This window comes from Etheostoma spectabile, chromosome 10 (assembly GCF_008692095.1).
Source record: "Etheostoma spectabile isolate EspeVRDwgs_2016 chromosome 10, UIUC_Espe_1.0, whole genome shotgun sequence".
Lineage (NCBI taxonomy): Eukaryota > Metazoa > Chordata > Actinopteri > Perciformes > Percidae > Etheostoma > Etheostoma spectabile.
The window spans coordinates 9638234-9652174 of NC_045742.1; the positions used below are offsets into that span (position 1 = coordinate 9638234).

Sequence of the window (13941 nt, forward strand, 5' to 3'; positions counted from 1 at the left end):
TGTGTGTGTGTGTGTGTGTGTGTGTGTGTGTGTCAGTCAGCTCACACCAAGGCTCTAGTCAACAGAATCAAGGTGTCAGTGTACAACACGACACTTCCCGCACACACACACCTGCATGTTTATGACTTTATGTTGGAGGGATGACAGACAGCTCTGCAGAAGGACATGCTTCTATGTTACTGCTTACAGAGTGTTTAAGATCCTGTGGCATGAAGTGAAAATAGAGTGTAACACACTGTGTATTGTTAGACTATATTTATGTATATTGTTAACTATATTTTCAAATCTGTTTTTAAAGGTGACTTTCCGGTGATGTAACATACCTCCTTGTTGCTAGTGGTCAAGTGATGAGGACAGCATTTCTAAACTTAGGAACTGTCTGTCTCTGTGTTGAATTCACATTGCTGGGCTTGGACAGAAGCTGAGAATTTCCTCACTAATATGATTAAGTTAGTTTCTTAGCTATTTAAGCAAAGTAGGCTATTTCATTTGCCACTGTCTTTCCACATTGTACCTCCACAGTATTGAAATATCAGTCACTCGTCAGTGGTTTTTTTTTGCCTGTGATGAAGAGGAGAGGTTACATTTTTACAAAAACAAGAATACGAGGGAGATGTTGTCACAGACATGTGGCAGAGACACACAGGGAGACACTTAATTCAGTTCAGGTGACAGAAAATGTTGAGTGGCTGCACCATGTGTATCTTGTCTCTTAATGGTGATCACATATCTGATAGTGAAAGTGAGAGGTGTTAGGCTGCTTTAATGTAAAATGCTCTTTAATGCGGTGTGTCAGGAAGGATCAGAGGTTAGGAAGCAACATGAGCACCTTCACAGAGCCTGTACAAGGCGGGAATGTTATTTGTTATTCCGCCTTGCTGTTCTGTATAAAGTTACGGACACGAAACTGGGACCGAGTTGATCTGCCATTAAGTCAGCAGCAGAGGTAGAAACAGAGTCAAATCTACGTCTGTGTAAAAGGGACAGCCTGCATGGCGGAACTAGCCACGTTGTTGTATATACATGTCACGCCTTTTTTTGCTTACTTGCTTTGAGAATCTCTGCAAAATCTGTGTAATAAAAGCCAACAGTTGTGTGTCAAAACGTACACAAGAGAAGGCGTTTATTTTTATTCACGGCATTGTGCAACATTGTGCAACAAAATGTATTTATAGCTAAGGTTGCATGTCAATGTAAGAGTTATATACGTCACATACTGTACGGATGACTTTTGTATCTAAAGTCAATCCATGGAAAAAAAACAACTATTAATTGAAATATCTGCTGGAGTGATGATAATAATGAGGGTCCTGCATTCTTTTTTTACTTCAGTCATAGTGACATGTGTTTTAAAATGCTTAGCTGACAGAGTCTCTGATGCTGTGGCTGTCAGGGTGAAAGTTTAGGGGTAAGAGGTCACGGTGCCAAGACTGTGTGATTTATGGCATCACAATGTGAAAAACATGGAGCTTGGGTGAACATATTCATGTATGTCAACATACCAATTGTAAAGTTCTGGGTATGGTCAATTCACCTCGTGTAGCCATTTAAAAGAGACAAACAATGACTCTGAGTTGGCTTGCAATGGCAAATTGTACTGGTTAATTGAATTTTAGTCCTGTAAAATGTAATAGTTGGTGGACATTTTGCAAAAAGAAAGGATCTCAAGGCGTGAGTTTTTATTTTGTTTTCCTTACAAAAATATATCAGACTTCTGGAATTCGAGGTACTGGCCCAGTGAGATTAGTTCCCTTCAGACTCCAAACCATTTCTGCTGGACTTTCCAAATTTGAAAAATATAGTGCCCATGGACTTGTGGTCTGGTAATATTTCAAAGGTTCCAAGCAAAAGAAACTTGTCATTATTATTTGAAGATACACAAAGGATTCTTCTCATAAAAACCACCAACTGTTATGTGAGCGAACATCTTAAAATGACTCATAACTGTAATAGTAGCCGATTATGCACTTTACTTTGGTGCCAGCTGTTATTTTCTAGGAGCGGGGGTCAATTATTTCAAATTGTGGATATCTTTTTTTGGATTGTAGCTTGCTTTCCATTGGTGTACACAGAAGTGAAAGTCAGGGTCGTATTATCATTATCACAGGGGTTAAAAGGTTGGTGTCTGTGTCTTCTCCTGCCCAGATTCTACTTTGTGAACCCATGACCCCCCATCCTCCTTTTCTTTTCTTTTTCCCCTCCATGCCTCGTTTGTCAGCCAAATGCTTAGGTAGCTTGATAACACTTTCACTCCCTCTCCTCACGCTGTCCTCATCCATCTCTGCTGCAGCCAACCCCACCCAGCTTTTAAACACACACGCACGCACGCACACGCACACGCACACGCACGTACACACACACACACACACACACATCTTTCAACTTTAAACACTTCTTTTACACACTATTTCTCTCACACATGTCTACCTGTTGGTCAACACCATTCTTTCACTCTCTCCTGTCTTTCACTGTGCCTCTCATTCCTCTGTAAATAATTGCCATGTGTTCATTTCATGCTCAGTTCAACATAGTCAAACGGCAAATGGTATTTTACATGTATTATATAAAAAGACATTGGGTTTTCATTTTATATTAGTTGAGAAACAGTCACAGACTGGAGAACACTGCATCCAGAGGGTCTTAATTAAGTGTTGTCTTTAACTTGTTTTTCTTAAGAATATAGTGGTATCCATCTGGTAAATAATGAAAGCCAGGCCATCCCACTGTTGCTTTTAGTTTTAGTTGTGTGCATATCAAGATAAATACTTTGTACGCATACACAAATATGTATTGTTTCATGTATTTGCTTTGGTATCCTTGTAGGTTGCGTGACCACATCCAACTAGCTGATACGTTTTTTATACCTTTTGGCTCTACCAGTTGGCCATTACTTAGTCTGATAACATATTTAAGAATTACATGGTCTTTAAATTGTGCTGGCAATAGTCCTCTGACCGAAACATTCACTTTTTTCACATTTTATCACCTTTTGCACATGAAATTAATCAATACGTTTTGACTAGAAGAGCCTCTCATAGTTTTTTTTTTGCCAGTTTTTTACTATGATATGGGACTCTTTATCTTGGATACACACACATGACACTACTTCTTGAAAAGTCTATATTCAAGATCTGTTTTATTAATGAGAAATGTTAATGAAATATGAATATTTGGTTGTTGTATTTTTGCCTTTTTTGTCAAGGCACTACCATTAGGCTTATTTTTGCCATCTGAAAACACAGTAGTGCACATAGCCCGCTTGTAACCTCCTAATTGATCATATATTTTATAGGTTAATAAGACTTTTTTCCAAAATAAATCAAAAATGTACTAAGAATTAGTAAGAGATGTTCCGATTCCGATACCAGTATCGGAAATTCCTCCGATACTGCCGAAAATGCTGGCATCGGATCGGAGAGTATGGAGTACAGGCACCGATACGATACCACATAAACTATTAAAAATAGGAATCTATTTACTGGTTAGCTCCGTTAGCTCGGACACAGTTCTTCTTTGCCACTCTTAAAATAGTTGCGCTGTTTTAGAGGGGCGAAGAAGAATTGATCGCCTAACGCCTCCTTAAAACAAGCTAGCATTAAGCATCATGTCGGCAGTTGGCAGTACTTTACCGTGGATGTTCCCACCGGTAAGACGGCAACATGCAACATATGCAAAGAAGCAATTTCAAGGGGTGGCACGAGTGTTGCAAATTTCAACAGCAGCACCAACTTATTAAACATTTGAGACGCGTCACGCTAAAGAGCACAAACGAATTTACGAAAGCTACGGGGGAAAAAAGGACGAACTGCAGCAGCAAACTCTGGAAACTGCCTTCAGTACGAGTAAATTCCCCAAAGACAGCCAAAAGCAACAACGATAACCAACAAAGTTGGAGTTTATTGTACTGGATTACCAACCCGTCTGTTGTCGAAAATTGGATTTCGCTGCTTAATGGGCATTTGAAGCCAAGGTACGGTTTGCCAGGTTGTAAATATATCTCCGAAAACTGCGTACCCAAATTATACGAGACAGTTAGGGAAACATTTCGTGTATGCTTGGGCAAAGACGTGCATGCAGACAGCTTTAACCACGACATTTGGCGCTCCGACGTGTGCCCCAGTCTTTGCTAAGTTTAACGTCCCACTGGGTGGACAACATATAGAGTCAACATTTACCCCTCGAAGTGCGGAGCTGCACGCCACCGAGTTCCGATGGTCACATACTGGCACATTCATTGCCGAATCAATTGAGGGGTCTAGTAAAGTGGAAAATCCAAGTCCAACGTTCATGTTTTACATTTTTATACTGGTCTATTAAAAATATAGGCTTCCATTTGCTGTATTAATACAGTTTTAAAAAGTGTTAAACCTGAGCCAGGCCTTACCACAATGATATATTATCACAGTCATTTTTTTTTTTTTTTTTTCTTTTTAAACACACTGGTATGGGTACTCGGTATCGGCCGATACCCACAGACAAGTATCGGAATCGGTATCGGGAAGTAAAAAATGGTATCGGAACATCTCTAGAATAATGTTAACTTAGGCAAGACTTTTTCTTTTAACTAAACACATCTTTTAACATGACTGGAAGACGCCAGAAACCAATACTCCCAGGTCAAAACATGTGGGGATGATAGTGATAACTGGCTTTAGATAGCTTAGGGCACGATAACCTGCAACTGCCACACACAGACACACAACACAGCATGATAACCTGGAGGTCATGATCACAGGAAACCAGGTGGGTTTTCCCACGAGTTTGACCTTTGAACCGTGAACCCGCTGACCTTCAAGGTGATCAAGTCGCCTGGTTGATGATAGTTGAGTCAACACAGAAGCATGAATCGAAGTGATTTATGAGCGTGCATTTTTTTCCCTTTTCTGTTCCTGCTGTGTTCTTTGAGTTTTACTAAGTAAAACCTCTTTAATTTAACTATATTTCCTGTTTTTGTCTCCCTCCTTTTCTCCCCACAGTCGCCTGAACAGAAACAAACTCCAGTTCCTCCCAGAGCTTCTTTTCCAGTCCAATCCCAAACTAGGACGGCTGTGAGTACACCTTTAGTTGTTTTTACATCTATCCTACTTTCCTCAAATCTCCCATCTCTCTCTCTCTCTCTCTCTCTCTCTCTCTCTGGCTCTCCCTCTGTCACTCTATCTCTCTCTCTGCCCTTTTCTGTCTTCTTTTGATGTGTTACGTGATCCATTTATAAACATGGCCAGAGTGCAATGTCAGAACTTTTATCCGGGTTGAGGGTTCATGTCCCGCGCCAGGTGACACAGTGCCGCTCTGTGAAGAGGTGAAATAGAGTGTGTGTATGTGTGTACACAATTTGAAGAGGTGAAAGTGTGCCTTGAGTGAACGTTTTGCTTGGACCTGTGAGGAATTTTTATTTGAGAATATGGAGTTTTCCCAGAGCATTCAGAGTGTAAGAGCAGGTCATACTGATGCAGTGAAGCCTCCCACATGCCCTCCTTCTCTCCCTTTTTCATCTTACATTCTCAGACAGAATCCCAGCCCCCCCCTCCTTGTGTTTCAGTCCCATTGGTGCACCCACCCTGTCTCCTTTTCCTCCCCTGTGCTCTTTCTGTCTGCACTATTTCTTTCCACTCAGGTTTTCTATTTGTCTTATCCTCAGAGAGTCTCTGTCAGCCTAGGTTGAAGGTTGAAACACCTTCTAAACTTTATGGCTGTTTATATTGGGCTGCCTTCAATTAAAGCTAGTGATATACACTGTGCGTGTGTGTGTGTGTGTGTGTGTGTGTTTTTGTGTGTGTGTGTGTGTGTGTGTGTGTGTTAGAGGATGGTACCCGAGCCCGACGGGACCCGCCGGTACCCGACGGGCCGGACGTCCGGCCGGGCCGGGCCTCGACATAAAAATCCGTCCCGATCCGCACTCTAGTGTGTGTGTGTGCGCCTCTTATGACTGTATGTCTGCAGTCATTATTGTGTGCATTCTTGAGCTTATGTATATGTTAATATTACGTATCTGCATATAAGTGTATGTGTATATGTGTGTGTGTGTGTGTGTGTGTGTGCGTGTGTTTTGCAAGGTGTTAGGATAGGGAATACCAGCACTGGGACCTTAAACTTCTCACTTCCCTCACTCTCTTTTATAATGTTTCCATGAGGCAGAACACGTTGGAAGCTACTGTAACCTTTCTTTGTTAAAAACACTATTCTTCTGTGAACGCTTTTGTGTGTGTTTTTGGCACAAGTTTGAACCGTTTTAAGAGACCAAAAAACGAATTAGACCAATACAAATAAAAAGGAATACTCCACTGAAAAGCTTTTGAGTATTAAAAATGCAATACCTTTCAGCCTTATAAATGTGGTGTTTGTAGCTTATGTCTTCACAGTGAACAGCAACTATAGTTCGCTTGGGTTCACAAGAGTGTAACCAGAACCAGAGTCAATGCAGTGCTGTGCCATAATGTATCAAAATGTCCTAAGAAATGTCTCAAATGACTACTGTGACATAATTGTTATGTTCCCAACAGTCATAGCTTTGCCACATTGTAACTACATAAACATGTTATCTCCTCCTCAATGCTGGATGCCGTCCTTCGTGAAGGAACATTTTACAAACATGCACAGCCACGTTACTAGCCAGCAGGCAGTGATTGTTTTCATTTTAAAAAACTGATTTCTAAAAGTTACAGCTCTTAGAGGACATTTGAAAAATGCTACCTTACAATATCTTTCAATTGTGGAACTTATTTTAAAACTAACCATGTAATCTATGGTGCATTGCCTTTTTCTTTGCTATTTTAAAAGAGCGTCTTTAAAAAAAAAACTTCCTGTTTTGTCATCCAAACTTTTATTTTGGAACCAAGTAAAGGAACAAAAACAACACATATAGTATTAAAAATGGTGGTTCACGATGATGGCAATACATTGTATTTTCTGCAGCACTTTCTCAATCTGATCTCCGGTGTTGGCAAAAATAGCAGAACAACAGACAAGATGAAATCTTCTCGGCGGGGTGCACGCTGTGAAACCTCTACTTAAAACTCTGGATCGTGTGTTTCATATATTTGTGGTGATGCGTGATGTATCGCTGACGACAGCAAAGTAGATGGCTGAAAGCAAATTGTGATTTACGTCAACTGTGGCTTCGAGGATCACACACAGTCATATCTCCTCATGTGAACATCAGGGACACACACAGTGAAGGATGCAAACACATATACTCCATCACGCACACTCTTTCTATGTTTACCTCCTATTTCGAACCCTGTCTCTGGTTTTTCATGAGTGACATTTTTAGTTTTGTCTCCACTTGCCATCCGATTACTATTCCAAAAAACTCATAATTGGTCTCGATAGCTTTTATTTATTGCCAGTCGAATATGGATCCCTATAGAGCTCTCAGACAACTCAGTACGAGAGTGGAAAGCGTGAACGTGCTCCAAACTTAGCATTATAAATCTCATGTTCTTTATATCCCCACTTTGCCTCAGCACAATCTAAATTACAGTGTCTGGAGTTCTCTCTTTATTTTTTTCTTCTTTCCACTTTTCTGGTCTTTGTCGTCCATTTTTCGGTGCTTTTTATCCCATCAACACTATGTTTTTCTGCCTATTAAGGAAGTGGCGGTAATGTAAATAGCCAGGTATTTAGAAGAGAGAGCGTGTATTAAGAATGAAATGGAGGTAGAATAACAACAGAAAAAGAGCAAAAGTTAGAGGGAGGGATACTAAAAGAGAGAATAACAGCAGGGGACTAAGAAGGAGGAGACAGGGAGGTTTGCTGGTGGGTTTCTGGTTTGGGTTCGTAACCTTCCTCTCTGTCAGCCTTGGTTAGATATTAAATGATGGCAGTGTGATAGGAATTACCTCTTAACCCTCCTATTAAAGCTCTGTGGTCTGAGGTTTGGAGACTGGAGAAAAGGGAAGAAGCTGGACTAGCATTTGGAGTCTTGGATCCTGCCGAGATGAAGCATATGATTCAAAGCTACTGTGGAATCAAAGACAGTGGCTTTGTGTTTTTTTTAGAAAATGTATTAATTGAGCAGTACTTGTGAGGCTGGTGAGTGCCTGACAAGGACAGATCATTGAGTGGTATTGGGGAGGTCATGTGAAAGAGGGAAATGGATGGATGAAAGGATGGTGGTGGAAGATAAAGGGAGCGGGTATGGATGGAGAGATTGGAGTCCTAGTGACCCCACTAGGTGCTCGGTAGGGGGGAGGGAAAACAAAGATAGGGATGGTGAGATAAATGGATTGTGGACTGGAGTCTGTGGGTTTCAGTATGTGCAGTCTGTGGTTGTTTCCCCCCACAGTTGTAGAGACTGTGGGCTCACAGCACATGCACGCAGACTCGCACTAACAACACACACTAATACAAAGTTCTGAACAGAACAGATTTACTAGAAAAGCAATGAATTTCTGGTTTGAAAAGCATCAATCATGATGGCTCACATGGAAAAATGCAAGTCATTGGGTTGAAGGGCTTTTGTGCATCAGTGCACATCACGGTGTATCAGAGAGGTTTACTTTGCTAAGTGACTTGATGGCTGTTAGTCTCCTGTCTAATAACACTGCCCCAGACTGATCCTCATCGTGTTATCTTCACTTTCTGCTCTGGTAGTTTGTGTGTGTGTGTGTGTGTGTGTGTGTGTGTGTGTGTGTGTGTGTGTGTGTGTGTGTGAGCATGTTTTATGTGTGCATGCCTGTGTGTGAGTGTATGTTGCGTGCAGGGCCGACTGCATTTGGACCAGCGATGGTTTATTGCCAGTGATACTCAAGAAGCAGCATCATTCTCCCCCATTAAAGAGGGTCATGTTACAGTATATTGGTTTGCATGAGAGGAGAGGGGTGCGATGAAGAAGAAAAATGAGAGTAATGTCAGACTTAAGAGAGATTTCCCCTTTTCCTTCACCACTTGAAGGGCCTCAAATGCTGAGTAGAAGATAACGCAGGAGTTGATTTTTGACCATGTTTTTAACATTTATGGACACTGAAATAAAAGCACTGTCTGGCTGTAAGGATGCAGAACCCCCTGTGTGTTTTATTGAAATTATTTTATTAGGACAACCCCTTGAGATGTACCATCTCGTTTTCAAGGGGGTCCTGGACAAGATACCACACACCAAAAAAAAATCTTTGCATACATACGAACAAAATAAGCAAAACAAAACAGACACAAATAACAAAAACAAAAAAACAAAAAAACAAAACAACAGAATAAGTAATAGATCATAACATGATCATTCAGAAACAGATCCTAACATGATCATTCAGAATATAGCCAAACTCTACTATAAAATGTCAGTGAGATTACGTGGTTTAGTAAAGAGAAAAGAGTGAGGAATGAGATAAAATTAGAAGGGTGTTAAAGTCTGCATGTATGAAAGTGAGTTGCCAAGGCATGTTCAAACAGAAGAACAAGAATGCAAATTTATTATGACCATGCTCCAACACCTTGCTAATGCAAGCTAATATTATGTAAATTGGACATTACTGACTTAGTTGGCTGACTTATTGACTCTTCTCTACTTGTGCTACTTTTACACAATGTTTTAAATTGTATTTACATTCATGTTAATTGTAAATAAGCAAATGTGATATTGCAAATAAGTAAATAAATCTGCAATATAGAAGCTAATGTAAACAATAATACATCTGACAAAAGAACCAGTAACCCAACAATCTGTCAGATTTTAGTCTGTTAACATGCTGTAGTGTAGTGAAGCTTGTAAACTCCTTTGTCTTTGTTAGTGTTCAGCTTCTTCCCAGTTTTTAAAACTGCTGCGCTCCCATAATGTCCTAACTGCACCCTATGAAATGCATCACAGCAGGTATACCGGCAGCCAAACATTCAACCTAAAAGGGGTTTTGGAGGCTTAATAAAAACAGAAGGAAGTTCTTGTCCAGAGGGATGCTAGTGAAGGAGTTTTTCCAATCAAAGTGTCCTTGAGTATGATGGTTCATCTCTACATGTTCACTCACTATGGGCCAGTCTAGATAACAGCATTAGATTCCATTCCTAAAGCAAAGGAATAAGAGACTGGATATGTAGTGGAAGGAAAAGGGACGACTTGAGTCTAATAGTCAACAAATCATAACCTGGAAGGTTGCCAGACTAAAACCCTGCACTAATGAGTGGACGATAATGAGACATACTCTTCAGCACCTTTAAGTTACCCTTTAGCAAGGCACTTAACCTCCAAATGCTTCAATGGAGCTCCCAGATGTGAAAGTATAGGCCCTCCCCAGTTACTGTAAATACAACGTTGCTGGTTGTCAGGGGAAAGAAGCTGGAGAGAGAGAGGAATGAGAGCGGGAGGGAAGGCTAAAGGGAGCGGGGGGTCATTTGAGATGTCTTTTCCTCCTAATTAAGTTAATGGAGAAAGACGAGGAGGTTGGCTTTAATCTTGGCTAATTGTCCATTTAGAGGCGACTGTCATAGTTTACCTGCTGGAATGTTACGGTTAGTGTTACAGGAAGTGGGTGTACTCTGTGCGTCCAGTGATTGGCTGCGACAGACTGGGTTCAGTGGCGACTGGTGGGAATGGCCTGGAAGACTATGTCCTCTTTTTCACCATGGGCTGGTTCCCTTATTTACTTTCATTGCCATTTTCCTGTTTTCCATATGCTCTCTCTTTCTGTTACGCACAAACAGAACAAGCAGCTCTGGTGTTTGTATTGCTGTCAGGAATTATAAGATTGTTTTCTTGTCACTAGGCTCCAGCCCTTTGTTTGGTTTTCAAGCCACTGGGTGCTGGCGAGAAACGCATAAGTGTTTCTCTCTCACACTAACACACTCAATCTTACTTACTACTTTCAATCTTAAAACTTTTGCGCAAGGTAATTGCTTCCTAAAACGAGGGAAAACATGCCATTAGGTTGAGATGGCACTGGGTGTTCGGGCAACAGGAGGCTCATAGGCTCCAGGATGGAGCTGCACCACAGGGCCCACACTGAGATCCACTGGTGAAGGGAAGACTTCTACAGAGGAAACCTGACCAGAGCTCCTCTAAAATAAGGCTGCTCTTACCGGTTGTGTGTGTGTGTGTGTGCGTGTGCGTGTGCATGTGCATGTGTGTGTGCGTGTGCATGTGCATGTGCATGTGCATGTGCATTTCCCACAGCCCAGACAGCAGTGTGATTTTGTCCCAAGACATATTTAGATAAATATACGCTACAGAGATACCAAAACCCAAGAGAGAGAAAGAGACAGACAGAGCAAGAAAGAGGGAGAAAGCAAATGATATTGGGATAATTTAAGAGATTTCAAAAAGCCAGGAGAAGTCCTATTTCAAAAGTTTCATACATTCCTTCATGCTCTTTCAAAATTATGTTTTAACATTAAATTAGTTATTATGCATTGATATAAACTTGATTACATGGATTAATGTTGGATTTTGCAACAAGTTGGAGCAAGAAACTCGGTTTGTGTAATCATTGTAGAAGATTAAAGAAACCCGATTTCCCCAGGTAGATTTCTCCTGTAGAAAGTCAATTTCTTGACAATTTATACTCTATCTGTAATTGGCTTTTTACAGGAATGTATGTCCAGGACAAAGACTTCAGAAGTTGTCACTGTGACAGCAGTACATTTGAATAAAAGAAAAGATCATTACACATGGCAATTAATGTTTGTGTGTAACTGTTTCCCAGGTCTTTGTCACTCACATACACACTTATTGCTTCACTGACATTGTTCTTTAACAGCGGGAAGATGGAAATAAAATTGTTTTCATTTAGGCCTATTGAACAACCTGCTGTTAAAATTACTTTGTTTCATTTGCTTTGACTGATGTCCATGTTTGGGTGGGTGGGTGTGTGTGCCCACATTTATGTATTTCATCTTATTAAAGTAATTGTGAATATCCAATCTTACACACTCATTTGTAAAGTTTTTAAATTAGAATACATATGTTAAGTTTGTCTATCTGGCTGTGGAAGCAGTTAAAAGGCCAAAAGTTATATATTTTGTGTGTGTAGGCCTAGGGCTGGGCAATATATCAATATTGTATTGTTATCGTGACACAACATTAGATATAGTCTTAGATTTTGGATATCGTTATGTTGTAATATGCCATATGGTGTCTTTTCCAAAGGCTGCATTACAGTAAAGTGGTGTAATTTTCTGAATGTACCAGACTGTTCTAGATGTTTTATTAGTTGCATTACTTAGTCATTATATCCACATTACTGATGAGTATTTATCAAAAATCTCATTGTGTAAATATTTTGTGAAAGCACCAATAGTCTACCCTACAGTATTGATATTGAGGTGTTTGGGATTTATGATTTTGTCCGTATCGCCCAGCTCTATGTAGGCCTATGTGTGTCTTTGCGGATGTGTGAATAAAACAATATTAACCCAAAGAGTGAGCAGGGTGAACTCATCAACCAGGCAGTCTTAATGTTCACAACAGCAACACCTTTCGCTTTCAGCTGCCTACTTTAGCCGCTAGCTAGCTAACTTGCTGCAGGGTCAGAACCTATGAAATGTTTGTGGGAGGCTGGGGACCTGTAGCGGTTTTTTTGTTTTTTGTTTTTTTCTCATGGCAAAGAATTTTTATGTGCTTACACTGAAATAGCACAGAGGCTGCATGTGGTAGTAATTTAACTTTGCAAATAAAGGTGAGTTGGAATGGGAAGCATAGCCACGGAGCTGCTAGTACACACAGTTAAAATTCACTGACTTTCCTTTTGACCGGTTTACTCTAACGGGCGATAGGGATGTGTGTAAGCACATACTGCATATCTATGTGTATGTACTAAATGTACTGTATGTGTGCTTATGTACATGATTGCACTTTGGGTTGCATGTCTTAATGTGTGCAATTAGGTTATACAGTATATGAATTTGACTACAGAGCATGTGTGTATATCCTTTTGCATGGTCTTTTATGCATGCTAAATGTGTATGCATAGTTTTGTAATTTGTATCTCTGCTTGCGTCTGCATATATTTATGTTCTATATTTATGTTTATATACGGTGTGCATTTGTTTGCACATGTCTACTTATATACATGTCTCTGGCTTTGCGTGTGTGCTTGTGAGTGTGTATGTGTATGTGTACATATATTTAAAAGAGAAGCAAACTTGATACAGTGCCAAATGCACTCACACAGTGTTTGTTTAATCACAATTTAAGTTTACATGAGAACGCTAATCGAAAACAGACTAGGCTCCCTGGAAAGTAGGAGGAGAGAGATGTAGAAGAGAAGTGAAGGAGAGGAGGAGGTAGATGGGGAGGCATAAGGGGAATGGGAGAATAGAAGCAGGAAAAAAAAGAGAAAACAAGCCAGGGTGACAGGTGAGGACAGGAGAAGGAGGTAGAGGAAAAGACACTAAAATGAAAAATGGGTAATAAGAGGAGACTGGAGGCGAAAACAGGCTAGTGGAGACTCTCTCTCAGTAGGAGCTTTAAGAGAATAGAAGCTTTTGTTGATTGTTAAGCTTTTTTCCTTCTTACAGATCAGACTAATGATTTGGCTGTGATTTGAGATGCTTCATTATCCCTTAAGGATGTTTTTAAAAACCTGGCAACAGGCGACTGTCCTCCTTGTGTGTTTTTTTGTGTGTGTTGACAGGGTGGGTTTCAGTTGTAAAAGCCCAATGGAATTGAATACACACTACACTTCATCACTAAAAAAAATTGTAACCACTAAACAAATGTAATGTCCTCCATAATTACATTCATATGTTTACGATGATAGAAAAGACAGATTCTTTTCTCAACAAAGCTTTCAGTTTGTCTGCTGCACTTTTTATACTATAACTTGAGACTGCTTGTTTTAAACAGTTTTTTCATGGTTTCCTGGGGAGCACAGTGAATTAGTGGGTAGAAAGACATACTTGTAATCCAAAGGTCAAACTGAAATCCAGTGATGATCACAGCAAGGGAAAGAAAAAAATGCAACAATAGTCAACCTAGCTAAAACATTTCCTGAACTTAAGTTTCCCCTATGATGAACAGTA

The 13941-nt window shown here is 40.2% G+C and overlaps 1 protein-coding gene across 1 annotated transcript in view; it reads left to right on the forward strand.

Annotated features, from left to right (window-relative positions):
- Window positions 1-13941, forward strand: part of slit3 (slit homolog 3 (Drosophila)) — a 241373-nt gene that overhangs the window by 22742 nt on the left and 204690 nt on the right. Inside the window, exon 4 of the mRNA XM_032528032.1 lies at window positions 4977-5048. Within this exon, the coding sequence (XP_032383923.1) occupies window positions 4977-5048 (72 nt within the window). The remainder of the gene's footprint in view (window positions 1-4976; window positions 5049-13941) is intronic.